The sequence below is a fragment of the Pteropus medius genome, unplaced genomic scaffold (assembly GCF_902729225.1).
Source record: "Pteropus medius unplaced genomic scaffold, Ma_sr-lr_union100, whole genome shotgun sequence".
Classification (NCBI taxonomy): Eukaryota; Metazoa; Chordata; class Mammalia; order Chiroptera; family Pteropodidae; genus Pteropus; species Pteropus medius.
Genome location: NW_024347852.1, coordinates 492,854 through 515,229, shown reverse-complemented (window position 1 = coordinate 515,229; position 22,376 = coordinate 492,854). Strand labels below are relative to the sequence as shown.

The 22,376-nt window shown below is 61.6% G+C and overlaps 3 protein-coding genes and 1 long non-coding RNA gene across 8 annotated transcripts in view; 2 read left to right on the top strand and 2 right to left on the bottom strand.

Annotated features, from left to right (window-relative positions):
* The window catches only part of PTOV1 (PTOV1 extended AT-hook containing adaptor protein), an 8,821-nt gene extending 1,119 nt beyond the window's left edge, over positions 1-7,702 (top strand). The window contains exons 2-13 of the mRNA XM_039878614.1: positions 2,259-2,396; positions 2,527-2,609; positions 2,683-2,740; positions 2,823-2,930; positions 4,359-4,514; positions 4,733-4,819; positions 4,901-4,974; positions 5,051-5,108; positions 5,369-5,473; positions 6,984-7,181; positions 7,271-7,341; positions 7,570-7,702. Of these exons, the coding sequence (XP_039734548.1) occupies positions 2,259-2,396; positions 2,527-2,609; positions 2,683-2,740; positions 2,823-2,930; positions 4,359-4,514; positions 4,733-4,819; positions 4,901-4,974; positions 5,051-5,108; positions 5,369-5,473; positions 6,984-7,181; positions 7,271-7,282 (1,077 nt within the window). The 3' untranslated portion in view covers positions 7,283-7,341; positions 7,570-7,702. The remainder of the gene's footprint in view (positions 1-2,258; positions 2,397-2,526; positions 2,610-2,682; positions 2,741-2,822; positions 2,931-4,358; positions 4,515-4,732; positions 4,820-4,900; positions 4,975-5,050; positions 5,109-5,368; positions 5,474-6,983; positions 7,182-7,270; positions 7,342-7,569) is intronic.
* A 165-nt stretch (positions 7,703-7,867) lies between these two features.
* Positions 7,868-13,456, bottom strand: PNKP (polynucleotide kinase 3'-phosphatase). The gene is made up of 17 exons (XM_039878599.1): positions 13,336-13,456; positions 12,915-13,078; positions 12,232-12,278; positions 11,594-11,899; positions 10,844-10,923; positions 10,707-10,764; positions 10,512-10,619; positions 10,115-10,186; positions 9,284-9,332; positions 9,127-9,197; positions 8,952-9,044; positions 8,778-8,874; positions 8,643-8,704; positions 8,420-8,529; positions 8,257-8,344; positions 8,110-8,171; positions 7,868-8,040 (listed from the first exon to the last, which is right to left on the bottom strand). Exons 2-17 carry the CDS (start codon positions 13,063-13,065, stop codon positions 7,923-7,925), a joined length of 1,572 nt encoding a protein of 523 aa, XP_039734533.1. The 5' UTR covers positions 13,066-13,078; positions 13,336-13,456; the 3' UTR covers positions 7,868-7,922.
* Positions 9,044-12,450, top strand: LOC120615529 (uncharacterized). The gene is made up of 2 exons (XR_005656300.1): positions 9,044-9,387; positions 9,724-12,450. It is a non-coding gene; the product is annotated as an uncharacterized LOC120615529 (long non-coding RNA).
* Positions 13,457-14,279: 823 nt separating the features above from the next.
* AKT1S1 (AKT1 substrate 1) lies at positions 14,280-22,367 on the bottom strand. Of its 5 annotated transcripts, none has more exons than XM_039878616.1 (5): positions 22,160-22,367; positions 18,126-18,511; positions 16,991-17,068; positions 16,723-16,892; positions 14,280-15,352 (listed from the first exon to the last, which is right to left on the bottom strand). In XM_039878616.1, the coding sequence occupies exons 1-5, from the start codon at positions 22,237-22,239 to the stop codon at positions 15,209-15,211; spliced, it is 858 nt and encodes a 285-aa protein (XP_039734550.1). In that variant the 5' UTR covers positions 22,240-22,367; the 3' UTR covers positions 14,280-15,208. The 5 variants fall into 5 exon arrangements, with proteins under 5 accessions (XP_039734550.1, XP_039734551.1, XP_039734553.1 ...); XM_039878617.1 differs by lacking the exon at positions 22,160-22,367 and adding an exon at positions 21,526-22,135; XM_039878619.1 differs by lacking the exon at positions 22,160-22,367 and adding an exon at positions 20,991-21,511.
* Between the last annotated feature and the right edge of the window lie 9 nt (positions 22,368-22,376).

Sequence of the window (22,376 nt, the reverse complement as noted above, 5' to 3'; positions counted from 1 at the left end):
CCGATTGGAAAGTTGTTCTGTGCCTGGGCCGGAAACCTGGAAATGGGGGAGGGGGCTGGGGGACGGCGGCGAGGGGGGCGCGTCGGGCCCTCGCGCTCCCGGGTGTTGCACCCAGGGCGTTCTGCACGGCGCGCGCGGCGTGTGCGCCCAGCAGATTTGCACGCGCGCCCGGGTGTGAGGTGCCCTTAACAGATCGTAAGAAGCCCAGACCTTAAACATAAACATCCAGGCGCATGAAACTTCGCACGCTTCCCCGGCCTTAAAACATGCGCGTAGTTTTCAAAATCTTAACGAGGCCCGTCTGGAGCGGTAAAGCCGCGCGTCCCGGCGTTTCCCGCACGGCGGAGCCGTGCGCACCTTTTCCCAGATGTGCGTTTGACCCAGGCTGGCGCTCGGGCTCCCTCTTCAAACTACACGGCCCCAGCGTTGCGCATGGCCCAGAGCTGTGGCAGCTCCACGCAGGCCTTAACCACGCTTCCTCGGGTCTTAAACATAGATACCCACGTTCTGAACACCTCCCCAAACCTCGAACGTCCCCCTTACCTCCACTGTCTTCCCCGTTTCGTCAGGGTCCTTAAGCATCCAGCCTCACTGAAGCTCTAACCCTGTGTAATAAACGAGTCAGACGTCCGAGACTCGGCTACATTGTGCACACACTTACCCCGGTGGCTTCGCACTTGAGCCTAGCCCTTGCATGTGGCCTGCCAGCTTGTGTCATCCTGCCGTTGCGGGTGTTCTGGGTTTCGGCAAGCACCCCTGGTCTTTACACTCCAGGTGCAAACCTCTTTCAAGTCCTCCGTGGTCACTCTGCCCTCCTAGACTTCAAATACTGTCCCGTCGCTTACAGGACTGGGTCCCCCAGCTGGGTGCTTTAACTGCATTTTCTCAGAGGTTGTGGACCTGCAAACCCAGGGTCTGCACTCAAGTTTTTTTCCTCACTTCACGTAGTTGTTCACATTTCAGAGCCACCTGCCCAGATGGAAACCATGCTTTTTAAGCCCCCAAAATAAATTTTTGTGTTTTAAGCCCCCAAAATAAATTTTTTCCTGCCTGTTATTATTCTGGACAGAAGATATCTGTGGTTTATACGATATTTTGGGGATGCCTGTTAGCAACAAGGTGAGAGTGACAACTGTTAGTTGCCCCCCCAGCCCCCCGGAGGCTGGTGAGATTTTCCTGGGATTCCTGCTGCCAGGCTGTTCCAGAGCCTTCACTTGTTTTCTGAGTTGTTTTTGGTATGAAAAGAAATGGCTGGGCGCGAGGGAGTAGAACATGTAGCTCTCCTTGGCTTTATTGCTGGAACATTCTGATATTCTGCAAATGCTCTCGAGACGCTGTGTTTGGGGACCCCCCCGCCAAGGTGGCGTCCCACTGCTGCTTCCACACGTCTCCCCAGCTCCCTGGATGGTTCTCGACTCTGTGCTTCCGGCCGCTGCATCTCTGCCTCCCTGGGGTCAGCTTGACATGACTGCAGCCTGGGGTGTGTGTGTGTGTGTTGGGGGGGACAGCAGCCACCTGGAAAGGTTGGTGGCAGCCAGTGAGCTGGACTTACTCTCGATGGTCACGAGGAGCCTCGGAAGGTTGAGCTTGGGCAGGGTGGGGCGCAGCGGTGTGCCAGGCAGGTGCAGCCCGGGCTGGCTTGTGCGTTGTGGGGGCGTCAGGGAGGCCCTAGACCTCAAGGAGCTGACTTCTGAGTTGGGTCTCAGTAGAGCAACAGTCCCTGACCTTTGTGGCACCAGGATGGGTGCTCCTATGAGAATCTAACGCCTGAGGGCCTGAGGTGGAGCTGAGGTGGTGATGCTGGCCCTGGGGAGTGGCTGCAGATACAGATGAAGCTTCACTCACTTGCCCGTCGCTCACCTCCTGCTGCTTCCTAATAGGCCGGGGACCGGGGTTCAGGACCTCTGCAGTAGAGGGATCAAGGATTGGTCAGGCTGGGGGTGGGGGATAAGGTATTCCATCCAGCTGCAGCAAAGTCGAGGGGGAAGGGCACAGGCTGGCCTCAGGGACGGCTACATGGGCCACCGTTTAGGTGGACAAGTGAGTCTGGGAGGGTCCGGGGTGGTGGTAGTGAGAAAAGGATGGGGTCAGCCACGTGGGGTCTTGACCCCTGGAACAACAGGTTTAGATATGGCCTCGGGGGTTTCTGAGCATGAAAATGGGGTGTGATCATTGGGGTGTGTTCCCTCCGGGGTGTGTTTGGAACAGCCTGTCCTTGCGCGTCCCCCAGCCTCAGTTTCCCCACCCCTCTGCCGCAGCAAGGTGCTCGGGTCTTCGGGGCCCTGGGTCCCATCGGGCCGTCCTCGCCCGGGCTCGCCCTCGGGGGCCTGGTGGTAGGCGAGCACCGGCTCAGCAACAAGCTGCTGGCCTGGAGCGGCGTCCTCGAGTGGCAGGAGGTGAGCGGTCCCTCAGGTCCCCCGTGCGTTCCCGTCGGACTGGGGGTGGCCCCGAGGGCCCCGTCCGCCCCCGTGGGTGGAGGGCCGGCCCGGGCCCCTGGGCTGTGTCCAGTGAGCCCTCTCGCCACAGAAGCGCAGACCCTATTCGGACTCCACGGCGAAGCTGAAGCGGACCCTGCCCTGCCAGGCCTACGTGAACCAGGGCGAGAACCTGTGAGTGCCCGGCCAGTGGGCACGTGGGCGGGTGGCCGCGGGCCCGGCCCCCTCTGACCCTCTCCTCCCGCAGGGAGACCGACCAGTGGCCACAGAAGCTGATCATGCAGCTGATCCCGCAGCAGCTGCTGGTGAGCCCCGCCCCGCCCCCCAGCGTGCCCGCCAGAGCCCCGCAGCCCAGCCGTGACCCGCCTGTGCCCTTGTCGTCCCCAGACCACCCTGGGCCCCCTGTTCCGCAACTCGCAGCTGGCGCAGTTCCACTTCACCAACAGAGAGTGTGACTCGGTCAAGGGGCTCTGCCGCGTCATGGGCAACGGCTTCGTGAGTGGGGCGGGGCCGCGCTCCTGGGAGGCGGGGCGCTCGCTGTCCATCGTGGCTTCCCGCGGTCCGGGCGCTGTCGGGACTCGCCCTTGGCGCGGAGGGGAGGCGTCCCCCCGCCTCGGGCTCCTGTGTCTGGCCGAGCTGAGAGCTGGCCATCGGGGTCATGTTAGGATGTGGGGACTGGCAGGAAATGGGGGGCAATGAGCCAGGAGGAGGGGCTGGTCTGTGCTGCACCTCAGTTTCTTCATCTGACAAGTGGGACTAACAGTAAGATTTACTCCCGGGGCCACTCGGAGGAGCGCGGGCTGGTGTCAGGTGCTTGAGGCAGCGATTTGGGGACAGAGTGCTCAGTAAACGTGAGCAGCCGAGATTGTCAGAGTCAGGGATTTGGACACAGGATGTCAGGACGTGAAGCTGGAGTGAGCCCTGCAGCCCCCGAGGTCCGGGCCCAGTTTCAGCAGCATTCCCCCCACCCCCCAAAGGGGCTGCCTGTGGGAGAAGACAGCTTCTGGGGAGGGGTGGGCACAGGCGGGAGTATGTCACCTGCTCAGGAAGGCCAGAGGACTCAGCTCTGGGGTCCCCTCCAGCCCCCGCTCCACTTTGAGACAGGCTGCTGCCTCCAGGGGCTGCTGCGTGTGCCCCAAGCCCCAACCCTGCTGTCAAGGTGGATCCCCTTTTTCCCAAGCCCTGGGCAGACCAAGGTCTCCTGCCTGACGGGTCACCTTTTCATTCAGCACCATTTGCTGAGGGCTTGCCCTGTGCCTGGCACCCAGGCTGCAGGGAAGACGGATGTCACCTTGTTGTCTGTTGGTCACACTCCTGGTCCTAGGAGGTCTGGGAGGGCCGGCTGCACAGGGCCCAGGGGTGGGTGCCATGAGCAGGTGGACCTGGTGCTCTAGTCGTGGGATGGGCGGGCTGGGCAGTATTCCAAGTGTGCTCGGAAGTGCTGGCTCCTGTCCCACCCCACACGGGACTGTCAGGCTCCTGCTCTCGCATGTCCCGCCGAGGAACTAGCACTTCACATAAGGGCAATTTATGTGGCACTTACTGTGTCCACTATGGTCATCCCATTTTACAGATGGGGAAACTGAGGTCCAGAATACACGATAACTCACTTTAGGTCACACAGCCAGGAGGAGGCGGAGCTGGGCCTGGCACCGGGGGTGGGCGGGAGATGGAGCCCTCAGGACCCTCACACCCCAGCGTGGGTCTCAGGCCCGAGCCCTGAGCTCATGTGCAAGGGTGGGTGTGCCAAGGTGCCCGTTCACACGCTTGCAAGGGGACGTGTTTTGAGTGCACCTCTCGTGGGACCATGGGGTTGGCTTTGAGGACCTCTGTCCTGGGAGAGGCAGGCTTGGGTGACGGGAGCGGGGGACTCAGACCCCTGGGCAGTGCTCTCCCTGACCTCCCGGCCCCCCCCCCCCCCAGGCGGGCTGCATGCTCTTTCCCCACATCTCCCCCTGCGAGGTGCGCGTGCTCATGCTGCTGTACTCGTCCAAGAAGAAGATCTTCATGGGCCTCATCCCCTACGACCAGAGCGGCTTTGTCAATGCCATCCGGCAGGTCATCACCACGCGCAAGCAGGTGTGCCCTGGGCCCCAGCGAGTGAGGCTTTGGGGGGTGGGAGGGAGGACCGGAGGAGGTTCCCGGAAGGAGGCGGGCCCGGACAGACTGGAAGCCGGGGCGAGGGTCTTCGGGGTGGGCAGGTGGCAGCAGGTGTGGAGCTGACGGGCGGGGCCTGGGGCAGCACCGGGATGTCCCAGAAGCCCCTGGAGCACCAGCCCACCTGTTTCCTTCCGCAGGCGGTGGGACCCGGTGGTGTTGCAGGCCCAGTCCAGATTGTCAACAACAAGTTCCTGGCATGGAGTGGAGTCATGGAGTGGCAGGAGGTGAGCCTCAGGGTGACGCAGGGCACCTCAGGAGTAGCGCACCCCCACTCCTGACATCTCCCCTCTTTGTCTCCCCAAAAGCCCAGGCCTGAGCCCAACAGCCGGTCTAAGAGGTGGCTGCCGTCGCACGTCTACGTGAACCAGGGGGAGATCCTGTGAGTGTCAGGCTGGGGGCGGAGGCAGCGTTTCAGCGAGACCTGGCTCCTGACGCTCGTCCCCTTGTGCCTGCAGGAGGACAGAGCAGTGGCCGAGGAAGCTGTACATGCAGCTCATCCCGCAGCAGCTGCTGGTGAGTGCTGAGGGGAGGCCATGTGCGTGGCGAGGCCACGTCTCCGAGGAGGGGCCCCCGAGCTTCCAGCCGGAGTGGGGCGTTCTGGGTCGGGGGGCAGCAGAGATCCTGTGGTGTGCCCGGCATGGGTCGGTGGGCAGGCGACCCCAGCTGTGAGGGGTCCAGGGCCTGTGAGGTTTAACCGGGGTCCCGGTGCTGGCGCCGCGGGGGGCGGGAAGGGCGGGGGACGTGGCCTCACGGGGCGCCCGCCACCGCCGCAGACCACCCTGGTGCCGCTGTTCCGGACCTCTCGCCTCGTGCAGTTCCACTTCACCAAGGACCTGGAGACGCTGAAGAGCCTGTGCCGCGTCATGGACAACGGCTTCGTGAGTGGGGCCGCGGGCGCGGGCAAAGGCCCGGTAGGACACAGGCCGCCGGGTCCGCTCGGCGTTGAAACACGGGACGAACGGGGGGACACCGACTGCCGACCAGCCGGGGACAGTGACGGCAGCCCCCGGCGACGCCGTTTGCCACGTGTCTGCACACGTGCTGGCTCCCAGTCCACGTAGCTCCCCTAGGGTGCTGTGCTGTCCTGACCCCGTTTTACAGATGGGGAAACGGAGGCCGAGGCGCCGGGCAGGGACCTCAGGGCCCGTCCCATGCTGCTCCGTCTGGGCGACGTCGTGAGCACTCTCCATCTGTGCTCCCAGGGCTTTACCTGCTGCCTCCCTCCTGTTTCCCCTCCTGGGGACAGGGCACTGTGCGGTGTCACTCCAGGTTTTCCCATGGAAAACCCCGGGCCCTGGAAGGCCCCCCGCCAGGCTCGGAGGCATGTCAGCTTCCAGCTGAGCTCCTAGCGCGCCCCCAGCCTCGGTCTCCATGGGAGGTGAGCAGGCCCGGGCTCCTGGCTCTGAAATGATCGTCGCTGTCCACTGTGGGTGTCTATTACGTCGGGGCCACACCTGGTCCCAGGTGACCTCACTTGTCTGCTGAGGTAGTGACAGCCACGCAGTCGTGTACTTGAGCAACTAGCTGTAGATTTCGTTTGTGTTAAAAAAATATTCAAAAGCCCAGAGCTCCTTCAGGGACACCTGTGACAGTCTCAGGCCAGCGGCCAGCCTTCTCTTCTGTTCCACTGAGGACCCGTATCAGGCCATTCGCTGTTGGTTCACGTGTGGCATGTCCTGGGCTCTCCCGAGGGCTTCTCGTTGGATACCTGTCACTACTGCTTCCAAGGCGTTGCCCATGGGGCCAGCACTTCCCCTTCTGGCTCTGAGGACCTGAGTCCTTGAGTTGTCAGCCTCAGTTGGTCCACCTGTGACATGGGGATGGTGATCCTAGGCCAGGAAGAGGGAGGAGCCAGGAAAATGGATGGGAGCACGTGGCCCACTGTGTCACGGTGGGTGGAAGGGGACACTGTGCTGGCTCCAGCGGCCGCCCTGTGTCTCTGCCTGTTGGCTCAGCTGCTTCCGAGGGTCGCATGGGGTCGGGGAGATGGCGGCGCTAGTCTCCCCAGTGGGGCTTCTACACGGGCTTGCTCGTGGCCGCTCCCCAGGCACTGTTTCGGGGCGTTCGTGTACTTGCTTGTCCAGCGCAGGTGGCGCCCCTGACCTCGGCACCGCAGTGTCCTTGGAGCTCTGGCACCTTCTCGTGTCCTGGGCTCCTCTGCAGAGTCCACTGGGCTTTGGGGCACTGACCCTGGGCCTCTGTCTCTGTGTCCCCAGATGGGGGAGTCGTAGCAGGGTCGTGAGGACAGAGCAGTTAGGATGTGTCTGGCTCTGGCACGTTCTGTGGCACGTTCTGTCCCGCTGTCTGCGGGACACTGGCCGATGTGGTTTGAGCCCGTCGCTGCGGGGAGGAGCAGCTCCCCATGACGCTGTGCTCTGTGACCGCCAGGCCGGCTGCGTGCACTTTTCCTACAAGGCCTCGTGCGAGGTGCGCGTGCTCATGCTGCTGTACTCGTCGGAGAAGAAGATCTTCATCGGCCTCATCCCCCACGACCAGGGCAACTTCGTCAACGGCATCCGGCGCGTCATCGCCAACCAGCAGCAGGTCCTGCAGCGGAATCTGGAGCAGGAGCAGCAGCAGCGAGGGGTGAGGCGGGGGTGGGGCCCCCAGAGCCCCCTCCACCTGTGCCTCCTCCCTCCCTCACTGACTCTCCTCCCTGGCTTCTTCCCCCACAGATGGGGGGCTAGTGGCCACCCCCTGGGCTAGGCCCCTCCAGGAGTCACAGACGAGGCCCCTGCCGAGACCGGTGAGTGGGAGGCGAGTGGAATGCGGGCTGGGTGCACTGGGAGTCTGGGAAGAAGTCGTGTGACCCCGGCTTTGACGGAGCAGAGTAAGGCTCTGCAGTCCCCCAGGAAGCGATGGGACCTGGGGCTCCAGGCCTCCCAGGGAGAGGCCCTTAGCCCCTGCAGACTCATGGGGGGGCAGTAGCTGCTGGGAGTCCCCTTCCAGGCCCCTGTGCTGTCCCCTGCCCCAGGTCAGATACTTCTGAGCAGGGGCCCCTGGACACTGCAACTGCCCAGCGAGATGGAGGACAGCGTCCTACGATGTCTCCGAGGACAGTCCCCACCTGTGTACGTTTCCCCAATAAAGTCTTTTAAAAGCCCACCCGTCCCGTGTGGCACGTGCGGCCATGGCCTCGGGAGCCTAGCTCTCACCCTTGGCGAGAGAGGCCATTTGTCTTGAGGTACCCAGCCCACCCAGCTCGGGGACCCCTGGGGCCGACCCTCAGCGGGGGGGGGCCACCCTCATTCCTAGCAACATGCTGGCCAGGCTTAACGGAAAACAGCATTTATTGGGGGGCAGGGGTGGGGCCGGGGCGGGCGGCACTCAGCCCTCCGAGAACTGGCGGTACAGCCGCTCCAGCCGGGGCTCCACACACAGCCGGAACGGGATCTGCAGGATCACGGAGAAGCCTTCGGCCAGCGTCGGGGCCTCGAACTGCTTCCTGTTGGCGGAGGGCGGTGAGGTGGGGCGAGGCCCAGCCGGGCCCCCAGCCCGCCCTGGCGGTGCCTACCTGTAGCCGTAGATGACCACGTCGGACACGGGGGCGTGAGAGGAGCCCGTCATCTCCCGGAACTGCGGGGCAGAGTCCGGGCCGGTCAGGCTGGGGAGGGCGGGGGATGGGGGACAGGACGGGGGTGCTAGGGGTGCGGCCGCTCACCCGGATGTTGTGCCGCGCCTGCTCCAGGGTGGCGCTGAAGAGGAAGCAGCGGCAGGGGACTCCTGCGTCCTGGGCGCACTTGATGTACCTGAGGGGCAGAAGGGGCCAGGCTGGCAGGGGCCACAGGCCAGCGCCGAGGCCTCCCGCAGGACCCTGCCGCTACCTGGCCCGGCTGGCAGCGTCTGGGTTCGTGTTGTCGATGGCCACCCGCTTACTTTGCCTTAGAGCAGCCTCACATGTGCTCACACAGCGCTGCCACGAGCCCAGAGTGTCCTGGGGGGCACAGGGAGAGCAGGTCACAGGTCAGCGAGGCCAGGGACCCGGGAGGGGGATGGGGAGAGACGGGCAGTGACAGTGACTGGCTGGTGGTGAGGTTGGGGCCCTACCCTGTTCACGTGGACGTATCCCGCGGCCACGAGGTACTGTTGGAGGAACGTGGACTTGCCGGCTGTGGGGATGGGGCAGCCTCAGCGGGAGCCCAGGGGCCAGAGCTCTAGGGGTCAGGGGTCAGGGTGTCTCACCCCCAGGGAATCCCACGGCGACAACCACCTCAGGGTCAGAGCTCAAGAGGGAGCTGGACTCCGGCAGGCAGAGCGGCCCCGAGGGGGAGACGGTCCTCTGGGAGGGTGGACATGGACATGAGAACTCAGCCTGCCCCAGCCCTCCCGACGCCCCAACCCCAGCGGGGGCCTCACCGGGTCAAAGGCCGGAAGCTCGAAGCCGGCTACCGGCCACTTCAGGAAGAACTCCTCCGGGGTGGCGAAGGGCAGGCCCAGGTTGAGGGCAAACTGGGGGTGAGGGCGCGGGTCAGACAGAGGAGGGTGCGGCTGGGCCCCAGGGCGCGGGCGCCGGGCGGGGTGGGAGGCTCACCAGGCGGTCTGCGCAGGAGAAGTCTTTCTTCTTCCGCCCCGGGGCCCAGTTGGCTGGGCGTCCAGCCGCGTCTGGAACATATGGAGGACACAGCCTGGTCTCCACCAGCAACCTGGGGACCAGGGTGCCACACGCTGCCCCCAGCCAGGGCCCTTACCTCCCACGAAGACGCTGTCCCTGATGGAGATGGGCACGCCCCCATTGGCCTGAGGAGGGACAGGAGAGACAGGCCATAGGACGCACGCTCCGGCCAGTTAGAGGGTGAGCGGCTCTGCCGAGTGGTGGGCCTGCTCAAACTTCTTGTCCCCGTGCACAGTCCAGCAGCAGGCCCTGGTGGCACCCTCTCTGGGCACTTCTCACAGCCTCATGCCCACACCAGTCTCTCCTGGACCCTCAGTCCCTGCCAGTCTCAGGGCTTCCTCCTCCACCCGGTCTGTCCCCCTCAGAGCCACCAGAGGGCACCATTCCCCCTTCCCCTAGCATCCCTGTAAGTGAGGTCTGCACCTGGCCCAGGTGGCCTCCCACGATCAGACCCCTGCTCGCTGGGACCTCCTGGCCCGCCCTCACGGCCTCACTGTCCCTGAACACTGGGCACAGGACCTCCGCACTGGCTGGGACGCCGGCCTGGAAGGCTCTTCGGGAACCTAGATACCCCTGGCTCCCTCCTCGCCACGTTGAGCGCTTCACGCCGAGAGCGCCTCAGGCCACCCTCCCAGGTACAGAGCCCACGAGCCCCAGGTCCGTGTTGCTCACCAGTATCATCAGCCCAGGCTGTGCAGCTTCAGAACAAATAGGCACACAAGCGAATGACAACCAGTGACCGACCCCTCTCGGCCACTCTGGTTTTCACTGTGAGCACTGGCCTCACATACCGACCCTGGGCCATGACAGCTGAACAGCAGGAAGGCGAGGACCAGGGGACAGAGCTGACAGGGAGGGGCGGGCCGGGCAGGGGGCGAGGGGCTGCCGGGGGGAGCGACCCAGTCACCTGCTCCCGCAGATGGTCCCACATGCCGATCACTGGCTTCCGGTACAAGCCCGCGTGCGTGGCCACCAGCACCTGCGGACGGGGCAGGATCGGACACCACCCTGACTTAGCTCCTCAGGCACCCGGAGTGCTTCAAGGGCTCAGGACTCAAGGGTGCTACACCAACCTTTACCATCTGAGAGCCCCCAGGGCCTCGGAACCTGCTGCTCGTGCTGGGTTCCTGCCAGCACGGCAGCACCCTGGGGCTCTCCTCGCGGTTTCTGTCCCTGCCCCTCTCTGGATCCTATGCCTCTGGGTCTCTGTCATCCCCTCCTGTGTCCTTGTCCCCTTCCTCTGGGTCCTCCCCCCCAAGCCCCTGTCCTTCTGTTTCGCCCTTCGGCCTCCCCAGCAGGCGTACCTGAAAGGGAACTCCTAGCTTTTCCACCACAGCCTCCACCTTGGCCTTGAACTCCTCTGCTGGCAGCTTCCCGCGCCCAATGCCCATCTGGTTGGTGAAGACCACCAGCTGGGAAGCAGACGGGTGTCACCCAGTGTCCTCACTATGCCCGGCCTGCCCCGCAGCCTGGACCCGAGAACACATGCACGCACACACCTTGTAGCCCGCGGCATCCAGCTCCCGGAGCTTACGCGGAATCTCTAGGTACAAGATCCTAGGATGCGGGGGAAGCAGCAAGGTGACCCGGGGCCCAGGAGTGACCTCACTCACCCCCTTCTCCTGCCTCTTATCACCTCCAGTCACTGGGGCCGGTGGGAAAGACCTTCCCAGAGCGTGTGGTGATGAGGGTCCCATCCAGATCAAAGCCGGCCACCTGATGTCACCAAGAAAAAAGCACAGTGACACCTCTGACCCCTCGTTCGCAGGCTGGTTTATGTCAACCCTACGAGGTGGAGACTATGACCACCGGCCCCTTGGACATCTTGTGTAAGGACAGGCATGGCGAGGATGCATCCCCTGCCTTTACTGTCTGTTCCTCCCACACCCCTCAGCATTCCCATCCTTAAAATGGGCTCATACCCTATCCACCCTCCTCCCGGCTTCTCCGCCTCGAGGGGCTAACAATAACCACGCAAGTGAAGTGGGAGCTAAGCTTTGTGTGAGTGTGCCAAGTGTACATCGGGCTCTGCTGCACGTCTCCTGTGGATCCCTCATGTTACAGATGAGAGAAGGGGGTCTTGGGGAATGTGCTGTAACAGCATCTGAACACAAGTCTCTGGACCTAAGACACTCATCATAATAGCTCCTGCTAAAATGATCCCGATTATTGCTATGGTTACAGGGTGGTTACCGAGGACCAGGTAGGAGCTGACACGTCAATTCTCCCAATGCTTACAACAGCTCCTGAATCTGTCATCAGGGCCACTTCTCAGGAGAGTAAGTGGAGGCTAAGAGGTTGAGTGACCTGCCCAGGGGCACACAACAAATTCAGGGTTGAGTTCCCAGTCTGGGGTGACTCCCTCAGTCCCCAGCTTGTCCCTCACCTTGCCCCGAGGCTTCACCCCAGGTGCTGTGAACACTAGCAGTTTCTCAAAGCTCTCCCAGCGGGGGGATGACTTCCGCATCTGCTTTTTCTGCTGAACATTCTCTTCCTCCTCCTCCTCATTCGGGACCCTTGGAGGGGTGCCAGGTGGGGTGTCTGCCTGGGATCCTGGCGTGTGAGCCTCTTGCCAGCGCAGGGTCAGCGGGTGCAGGCCATTGACTAAATACAGTGTGTCCCCCACCCGCAGAGAGCCCTCAGACCCCTGCTTCAGCTCCTGGGTCCCGGCAGTTGAGGGGTTAATTCCCAGCTGCAGAGGGAGAGAGAGCGAGGAGCGGGCACCTGGCTCTGCCCCCAGCTGTAACCCACCTGACTTAGCTGGGGAAAGGACTTGCCTTTCTCCATCTGCCATTCAGGCTCCTCTGCCCCGCCTCTTCACTGTATCCCACCAATCAGGGCTTTGGAAGTTACAGGGGCCAGCTCTCGCCTAATTTAACCATGGATACCGCCCCCCCCACCACGCATCTGCTTTACTAGCCACATCTGCTTCCTTCCCAGCCAGATATTCCCAGTGGGCCTGTTCCCTGCTGGGTTGAGAGTCCCCTCCCATCCCAGCGCCAGGCCTTGCTGAGAGACTGGTACCTGTTTCACAGCCACGGTGCGAGTCTCAGGGTCCGCAACCAGTTCCACTGAGGGGCGAGAGGGTGGAGTCAGGATCCGCATCCCTGTCTGATTGCTTCCCTCATTAATGGGGAGCATGGCCGACCTCAGGCCACAGGGTGGCGCTACAGCAGCCACTCAGGGAGAGAAGGCGGTTCATCTCTAAATGATATTGGCTCACTCCCTGACAACCAGTAACCAGTACTCGCCTAAGGGCGGGGTGGGCATTTTTCAGGCTAGAACTGGCTTCTCTTTGGCGAGGAGTGTGGCTGGGCGCAGGTCTGGAGCTGGCCCATCACCACCCATCCCGGCTTCGCAACGTGTACTTTTCTCCATGAGATCGGCACTCTCTTTGACAAGAGTCGTAGCCTGACTCAAGCCTTCACGGTGGCCTGTGAGCGTCTCCAATACCCAGTGACAACTGTCTCGGGATTGGCTCGGTCTCCTTCCCCCAGGGGTCTGCTAGTTCCAGGTAAGGCACAGCTTTTCTCTTCCTGGGCTCCCCAGAGGGCACCTGCCAACTTCAGGACTGGATGAACCACGCAATATCGACTGGTGGCCAAGTACGTCCCTTACTGAACCGACGGGTCCATTTTTCCCAAAGACTGTGTTCCCACCCCGGAAGCACGCCGCACACCTGCAGCTCAGGCCCCGCCCCTGCCTACCTTGGTTTCTGGAGCACTTCCGGTCGGTAACCTGGGTCAGAGGTCCCCGGCCCAGGACCAGGGCTTGTCCATCCGAGGGCAGGAAGATGGGGGGCGGTCCCCCAGGGGTACTCTCCAGCCACAGGCGACCCCGGGCCCCCACCTCCGCCATCCTGGGCACCGGCCTAAGGGCAAATAAGAAATGGATCTGAGTGACAGGTCGCCCTCAGATTGCTACAGGAAGTCCAGCCTCCTTTCGTCCCCTCCACCAGGAACTTCCTGCGTCCGCGAAAAGCTCGGGGAATCCCACCCACGCACCGCCCTGGGCTTGCGCCGTTTCCCAGGAGACGACGTTCCGCGCCGTCCTCTGGGAGTCGGGACGCCTCCTTCCCACCGCAAAGGCTGAGAACGCCGCGCGCTCCCGCCCCGGCCCCGCGCTCACCTTTGCCCACCGTTCCGGCTCACTCGCCACTTCCGACCGGGGAGCTCCGGCCCCGCGGCAGCTCCGGCCCCGCGGCAGCTCCGGCCCCGCGGCAGCTCCGCCGGCGGCTTTCTGGTTTTCGGCGGACGGAAATGACTTGTCCTACGTGAGGGGGCGGGGCCACCGCTCCCCCTCCCACGGCGGAAGCCCCGCCCCTTCCACGCCTCAGGCGCCTGTGGTCCCTCCGTAGCTCTGACCTTCATCTCTCTTGCTGCAGTGTAAGGCTCAGGCCAATAGGGGGCGAGGCCCTCCGCTCCAGATTCTTTCCACTTGGAACTCTAATTTTTATTTCCTTTGCTGGAAATAGTTACGGCGGGAAGTTCTCTTTCCCATTCGAGGATCATTGTCAGTCGAAGAAACCCCTGCCCTAAAAGCACCCCTACCCTGGATCCTGCGTTTTTCTCATCGTGGGGTTACTAGGAAGATCAAAGGAATTAATACATGTAAACAATTTATAAAACTGTTTGTGTGGTAGTTTGCCCTGTTTAAGTCTTGCCTATTGTTACCATTCCTCTCATGGTTGTCTGATGAGACCGTTTACTTGACCTTGACCTAGCTCTGACTTCGGACCATGTGCCACTCATTCCCTCACCTCCAGCTGTCTTATGGCAGAAATTCGAGGCCTCAGCTTTACTGGGGACTATGGGCTCAGGTGACTGACTACTTAGAGACCATTCTGATCTCAACATTCACTCCCCCCTCCGCGCCCCCCGCCATCACCTCCCCCATGGAAGATTGGGGGTCCATGGTCGCACAGGGCTGGAAGCCTCCCGCCCACCCCATGCCTCTTCATTTTATCTGTCAAATGGGGACAACAATCCCAACTCCCAGCTTTGCACTGAGAATCAATGAGCTGCTCATTCGGCTTCGGAAAGACTGTCGAACATCCATGACACACCTGATGCTCGTTTGACAAGAGGTAAAACCCTTTAATCTCAGAGCAGCCCTCCCAACTCGCGCTCCCCACTCCCCACTCTCTCCCCCACATCAGGGCCGGAGAGTGAGGGCCCCTGCTCCCCACCTTGGGTGGAGAAGGGCCCTTTAAGGCACCTGTGGGGGTGAGGGAAGAGGGGCAGGAGCTGGCATCGTCCTGATGCAAGGACGGGCTTTGATTGGCAGGCTGTTATGGGATGGAACCACTTGAGTGTGTCAGACGGAGGGACAAGATCGGGCCATCCCTGAGGAGGGGGCCAGAGGGACCAGTTGTCAGGACTTCGTAAAAACCTCAGACCCAGTAGTGTAAAGAACGTAAATTTAAGGCCGCAGGCCAATCCTGGGCCCAGGAGGAGGGCTCGGCCACGCCCCCGGGAGGTCGGAGCCAATCAGGTAGGGGAACACACTAAGGGCGGCTGGTGGCTTGGGAGATTGGCCAAGACCTTTACAGGGTTCGAGCCAAACGAAGGAGCTGCCCATTCATCAGGCTGAAGTGGAGCGCCACCACCCAATCCTGGGGCTCGACTGTGCTCCTTCAAGGATGGAGCCAATGCCGCGCGACCAAAGTTCTTGTCGCTAGGCGGAAAACGAGAGAGTCGACCCATTTAGGGCTTAGAACTAGCCAAGCCGATCCGGGAGCGAGCCGATCCCTTAACAGAAAGAACCTGTCGCTGGGCAGAAAAAGAGGCGACAGACCCTACTGGGAAACTGTATAGGTCCCGCTCCTCGGCGCAGACGGGTGTGGTGGACTGCAAGGGCGGCGGGAATTGGCTGGGACTAGTCAGACATGGGCCCCGGGGACGTGGGAGGCCGGTCCCGGCCCTGACTCGGATTGGCGAGCCCCAGGGGCGGGGCGGGGGTGTAGTGTGGGACGGGGCGGATGCTGGGGCCTCCCTGGGCCTCAGTATTTCCGCTTCAGCTTCTGGAAGTCGCTGGTGTTGAGCCGCGGTCGCGGCAGGTCCCCGAAGACCTGAGTGTCCTCGGCCTCCCGCAGCACCAGCGCGCGCATGCTCGCCGCGATGCGGTCCAGGTCCGGCGAGGAGGGCTGCGGGGACGGCGACACGGACAGGGTCAGCACCCGCAGCCGCCACCCCACGTCCAGCGCCTGTAGCAGGCCCCCTCCTAGGACTTTCGCCCCTGGGATGCCGCCGCCCAGAAGGCCCCTTACCCCCGTCTTGCTCCATATAGGACCCTCTTGCCCGCCTCAAACACCACCTCCTCCAAGAAGCCTTCTGCACTTCTCCCCTTCTTGGCCTAAGCCTAGGGATGAGCACAGCTGCCTATCCCACTGCGTTCCAGTTCCTTCTCACACAGCGGAAGTGCTGCCTGTCTGCTGACCATGAAGCTACGTGCACCCAGAAAGTCTCGCGTCAAAGGATTTGGGTTCGGGACTGTCTTGGGCCAGTCAGGCCTCTGCCACCCACTAGCTGTCCACAGGGACTTCACCTCCCTGCAGAAGGCATGTCTCCTCCTCTGACGATTCAGCAATGACAGGGTCTGAGAATCAGCACACAGTGACTACTGAGGAGAGATGAGCTATCAGGTCACCAGTGCCCTACAGAAAGGATCCCTTCCCATGCTGGCCTCCACCCGAGAAAGGTCCTGTCATTCTACCTGCTGCCCCGCACCTAGTGCCGCCTCCCCTAGACCCTGTCACCCTGAGCTGGTTCTCAGCAGAACGGGACAGGCCACCAAGCTGGACCTGAGCCCGTTTGGACCCAGCACACGGGCCTCAAACGTTCAGTGAATGAACTGTTTCTAGCAGAGGTGAGTGGGGACAGCGGCCGCTGATGGGCCCTGCTGGCTTGTGAATGGGGACACTGAGGCCTGAGAGCAAGGGGGGGCCATGGGACACAAGGCCTCCTCCCGTGGAGCCCACAGCTCCTTTACGAAAGGAAGCTGGGTCCCACTGCCAGCTCTGCCCCTTCCAGACTGTGGTCTTGCGGAAGTGTACGCTCGGTGACTCAGTTTCCCCTGTGCTTCAGAGAGCGTCTGTGATGGGCGGGAAGGACCCACCCAGACCAGTCCGGGAACTGCATATGTAAAATCACGTGGGAGCAACGAGGACAAGACGGGGTGAGACGAAATCCACGAGGGGCCAGGAATATTCGGGGTGGGGGGAGAAGGGGGTCGGACCCCTCTGAGCTTCAGTTTCCCCATCTGAAGGGGACACCACAATCCTTGTGCCTTGCCAGCTACCCCTGGAAATGAAGGGAGGCGTTCTCTACAAGGCGTGAGGACACGTCACAGGGCTGCAGGAGCTAGTCCCGCATGGCTCCGGCCCAAGAACGAGCCTGGTGAGGTGGGGGGAAGGGTTAACCCTGTGAAATGTGGCATCCATGCCTGAGGGCTTCCTGGAGGAGGTGGCCCTGAGCCCTTCCTGCCACTCCCCCCACCCTGCCATTTGCTCCTCACCGGCCCGTTCTCCTCATCCGACGACCGAGCTTCTGTCCTCTTCTCCTTGAAGGGCCAGACGGGCACGGACACAGGCAGGGACTTGGCGTACTGCTGTGTGGGCAGGGCTGAGGCCGGGGGCACTGAGTAGGCTGCGGGGCCAGCGGGGGTCTCCTCACTCAGGCTGCCATCTGAGAGAGACGGTGGACTTCAGCCTCGGTCTCTGCTTCTGTCCCAGCACCCCACCTCCCCACCCACCCGAGGCACAGGCAGAGCCTGGGACACTCACCATCTGTGCTCTCTGGGTCCGACTCGCAGAAAGGGGGCAGGTCCTGGAGCGTGGCGTCCTCATCCATCACAAAGAGCCCTGCGGATGGCGTTTGAGGCCCAGGCCAGTCAGAGTCACCTCCACACTCCAGCTACTGCCGCCCTGCTCCCTGCTCTGGCCAGCCCCTCGCAAGTGGCTTCTAGAACCACGATTCCCTCTGCCTCCGGTTCAGCAGACACAAATCCACTTCTATCTGTTACACCCTCAGGTGAAAGCAACTGGCTGAACAGGAAACCTGTAAGATCTGTCTGGGATGAGCTGCTTCGAAATCCAGGCTGAGAGAAAGATGAGATGATTTTGGTCTCTGATAAATGGGGACTTGGAGGCACAGAAGGGTTAAGCCACTTGCCCGAAGTCCCACAGCTAGTTAAGCGGTGTCACCTGGATCTGAACCCAGGCCAGTGGCTCCAGAGTCTGTGCCCTTGACCCTATGTGGGTTTTCTCCAGCAACAAGGAGGAAGCCAGCCCTCGGTAACGACAATAACAAATGAGTATCTGCTATTTATGGTGGCCCCCCAAACTCCTACTCACTCTTCAAAGCCCTACTGTTACAGTCCAGTCTCTGAGAAGCATGCAGCCTCCAGCTTCTCCCCCAAACTGCCAGCTGCCTCCTCCCCTGGCTTCAGCTGTCACTTGCATCCCTGACTCCCCTTAACACCCGTCTTTGTTCTCATGGGCATTAGGCACCCAGATTTGGACATAATTCTTGTTCTGCTCACGTTCCAGCTCAGACGGCCCCCTCCCGACCCACAGCCTCCAACAGGCCTCATCTTGGGACTCCGGTTTGCTGGCCAGACCCGAGTCCCGCGAGAAGAGGGCCCAAGCTGGCTTTGTGTCTGTGCCCAGTACCTTCCAGCAGAGGGGGCCCTAGGACATGGTGTAAGGACACTGAGGCCCACAGACGCTTAATGACTTGCTTAAGGTCACACAGCGAGTCACAGGCAAGCCAGCCTGGCCCCCAGGCTCTGTGAGACTCCAGCTTCCACAGAAGCTCAGGGCTCAGACGGGCAAGCCCCACCCCTTCGGGAAAACCTACCACGACAGGCGCCTTGCTGGGCCGAGAGCCACCCCAGTCCCCACCCCGTGCATCTCTCACCTCCATTATCGCTAACACCCAGCCGCTCCCCAGAGGTCTCTGTCTCTGTCGGCTCGTCCTCGTCCTCCTCATCTTCCTCCCTGGCGAGGGTAGGCCGGGGTGGGCTCTGTGCGGGGCTGGGTGGCTGCGGTGCCGGTGGGGCCACGGGGGGCCGGGCAGCGGCAGCAGCCCTGTGGGCCAGGGCGATGTCCTGGAGGCAGTGGCGGGCAGCCTCGGCCAGGGCCCCACGGCCGTGGGCTGCGTAGGCGCAGGGGCCCGGGCGCGGAGGTGGGGGCGGCGCGGCCGTCAACAGCACCAGCTCCGTGCCCGTCCGGGCCCGGAAGCGCTCGGCGGCCCCCACCACGGCCTCCCACAGCTCTTCAGGGCGCCCCGACGCCATCCGCGCCCTGCGGGGCAGAGCAGGACAGAGGGAGCTGAGGCTGGGCTGACTGCGCCAGCCCCATGTGTCCTGTGCCTGGATGCCACTCCCCATGATACGTCCCCACACAGACCTCGCTCCCCAAGCCCCCGCCGTGTTGGCACCGCCCTGGTCCCTCCTCTTGGCCCTGCCCTGTCCAACATGGGAGCCACCAGCCACAGGTGACTAAGGAGCACTTGAGATGTGGCGGGTCCAACGTGAGAGGCGCTATGCGTGTGAAATCTAAGCTGGATTTCGAAGACCGAGCACAAAAAACTAAGATGCAAGTATCTCCTGAGCAATCTGATGGCGATTACATGTTGAAATGACGTCTGAGATGTATCGGCTAAATAAAATGTACAGCGAAAGTGAACGTCAATCTGTTTTCTCTTTACTTTTTTAATGTGGCCTGGGGAACACCTAAAATTGTACGCATGGCCTGTATTCTATTCTGTTGGGCTGTGCCGCCCCGACCTTCATCCCAGCCTCTTCCTGCGCCTCCAGACTCCAGTCTGGCCAGCACAAAGCCCTTCAGGGGCCCTTCCACACCCAGAGCTGACCTTGCCCCTCCGCAGCATCCCCGAGATGGGTCACAGCCCCTTGGCTTGGCCCTGGAGAGCCCGCATGGTCTGGCCCTGCCCCAGGCCTCACAGCGTTCCAGACTTCCGAAGCTTGAGGCTTTCGGTCAAGGTCCCCCCGCTCCCCTGTACCTGGACCACTTACCCTCCATTTCTTTGTCACGTTTTCCCTCACCCCCTAGATTGGGTCAGCCTCCACCGTCCCCGCGGCTCCCCCAACATCTGAGGCACCCGCATTCTAGGACGTATCTCTTTGTCCTTCCTACAAGATTGTCCTTATAGGAGCTACTCTGGAAGTCACTCCTGACCCCCTGGGATGGAGCAGGTGCCTTCCCTAGACCCACAATGCCCTGGGCTACTTCCATTAGTGCCCAGGTCACTCGAGCTTGTAACAGTCGTACCTCTGTCTGCCTCCTCTATCCAACTGTGAGCAACCCAAGGCCAGGGAACTGAACAGGTGCCCTAGGCAGACAATCTGCTGGACGCCTTTCCTTACAAGGTGAGAAGAGCAGAGGTCACATGAGCTAGATTCCTGCCCTTTCTCAAACCTGCTTTGTGACCCTGGACCACTCGCTGGGCCTCTCTGGGCCTCACTTTCTTCCCCCTGTAAAGCAGAGAGGTTGAGCCAGGGCTGCTGGGCAGCCGAGGAGCCTCCTTGGGAAGGAAGTGGGCACCCCATCACCGGAAGGATTCAAGCTGGGCTGTGACCCAGCTCGCCAGGGTCTCAGTAATTTGATTCCAATTCGCAGGCGAAGCCGGTGTTTGCTGAGCACCTACGCAGTGCAGGGACTCGGCACCTGTCATCTCAGCTCTTATGTGACCCACAAAGGTGGGAGCTGTTACCTCACAAAGGAGGTAACTGAAGCTCACGGGGTGAAGCCCCTGCCAGAAGGCGCACGGACTAGCAGCAAGAACAGCACCTTTCTTGACAGACCCCCACAGAAAGTTGATCCCGCACTTCCCGAGAGCCAGGGGGGGACCTGAGTGTGTCACCGACATTCTCGTCCCACTCTCTGCAGCCCTATGAGGGAGGAGCCGTTACCACCCCATGTCATAGTTGCACCCGAGACCCAGGGAGGGTCAGTATCTTGACCAGGGTCAGACGGCTGGAGAGGAGAGGGACCTGGACCTGGAAGTCTGGGGCCAGAGCCTGTTCTGAATCCCAAATGCCTTCCTGCCTACCTTGTGAGGAAAGATTTATGACTTCCTAGTCCAGAAGGGGAAAGTGAGGCTCAGAGAGCTTAAGGCACTGGCCCAAAGGCACACAGCAAAAGGGGCAGAAGTGGGGCTGCAACCGCAGTCTGCCAGACTTCGAAACCTAACAGAACTAGGAGGCGCTCAGGGTCTCACGGCCACTCCTTGGCTCATCTCCCTATGATGACAGGTTTAGGGAAATGACTGGTCCAAGGTCACACAGCCTGGCAGTGCTAGGCCTGAGGCTCTTACTTCCTTAGGACACCAGGATTAAACTCCTCTCTGTCCGAGATCTTAGCGTAGCCATAGGGATGCAAGGAGTGAAATGGGGGTGAGGGTCTCCCCATCCCCAAGAGCATGAGGAAAAAGAAGAGGACGACTCACACAGACCTCCCCGCCAAAGCCTGGGAGCCCTCATGAGTCTGCTGCCCAGGAGGAGAATAACCGGGCCCTGGCGAGTCTCCCGCCCCTTCAGTTTCTGGGGAAGGTCCTGCATCCTCCAAAGAGCTAAGAAATGGAAGGCCTCCTCCTCTCAGATGGAGGAGTTTTAAGATTAGGAGAGAGGAAAAGGAGGTGAGACCTGTCTCCCACAGGACAGGGAGGGAGAGGTAAAATGACTGGCCTCTTAGGAGATGGGGAAAGAGGAAAAGTCCCCCAAGGAATGAGGGATGCTAGTGGAGACCCTCCTCCGACTACCTGTCAAACTGGAAGTGCCCCCGCCCCCAGCCCATCTCCAAGGTAGGAGGAAGTCGAGGATGCACTCCGTAGCCGGGGGCGGGGTGAATGTCTGGGGTCTCCCTCCACCGCTCAGAGACCTCCCCACCTCTGCCGGGGGCCAGTGAAGACCCACTTCTCTAGAAAAAAAAAAAAAAAGCAAATCCCGCCCAGATGGGAGCAGAACCGGAAGTCCCGCCTCTGGACGGGTGAGGGGCGCCCCGAGACCCCCCAAGCAGCCCCTCGACCCTACTGACATGGTCCACGGTCAAGGTAAAGATCCTGGGGGGCCTGGAGACCGGAAAGTAAGGCTGTCTAGGGTTTGCCTCGGGTGAGAAACGACGGTTCCCGCCAGCGACCCCTTTCCAGCGCTCAGCGTGAGGTCGCTGGGCGATCTCTTCCCTTTGATCTACGCAGGCCATACCCCTCCCGCGAGCAGCTCGCCCTCCCAGCGCCCCTCTCCTCCGGACAGCGAGATCCTCCCCACACCGCGGTTCACAACGCCGCCTCCACTCACGTGCCCGTAGCCAGCATGGCTGACCCGGCGCCGTCGCCGCCCTCAAAAGACATGGCGGCGACTTGCGTCACTTCCGCGTAGTCGACCCGCCTCCAAGCTGCAAACTCCCCCCCTCGTTGGGACCGCCCGAAACAAAGATGGCGGTCACGGGGGTTTTACCAGATCACAGTGGGGCAATGGCGACAGGCAGGGTGCCCATAAGAAAGATGGGGGAAGGCTTCGGTTTGCTCGGAAACAAGCCTAGACCATTTCTATTTGACCCTAAGAAATATGGCCGCTGTACATACACATTCGAGACCACAGTAATCTAAGATAAGCGACCTGACATCCCTCATTTATAATCCACCTCTTCCACAGTGCCCGTTAATGACATGGCAGCCAGCCTGACATCACTTGCCCATAATGTATACGAATCCTCCAGCCTATCCCACTTAAGCACCAAGACTGGCAAAGATCCAACATGGCAGCCTTTCTTGCTTCGGTTTGCCCAACTTCAGTATGGCGCCTCAGAGCGCTTTCTTTCGGCCGGGACTCATGCATTCGTCTGGGACCGCTTTGTTTCCGGGGAGACTGACGGCCTCATCCCGTTAACCTAAGTCCCTCAGGGCCTCTTGTGATGTACAGCTCCTCTCACCTTCTTTTCCTTTCTCCTTTTCTTTCCCAGAACCTCGCTATCGTGCCCCGCAGAGCGATGGGACTGCCCCACATTAACATGGCCGCCGCTGACCGGCTTTAGTCGTGCCCTCAAGCAAGATGGCTCCTCTTTGGCTTCGATGCCAGTATACCATGTGGAAAAAGGAGGCGTTTCGGAGAATTCGAGCGAGAGGGTGGGAGCTCTTGGGCCCTCCCCC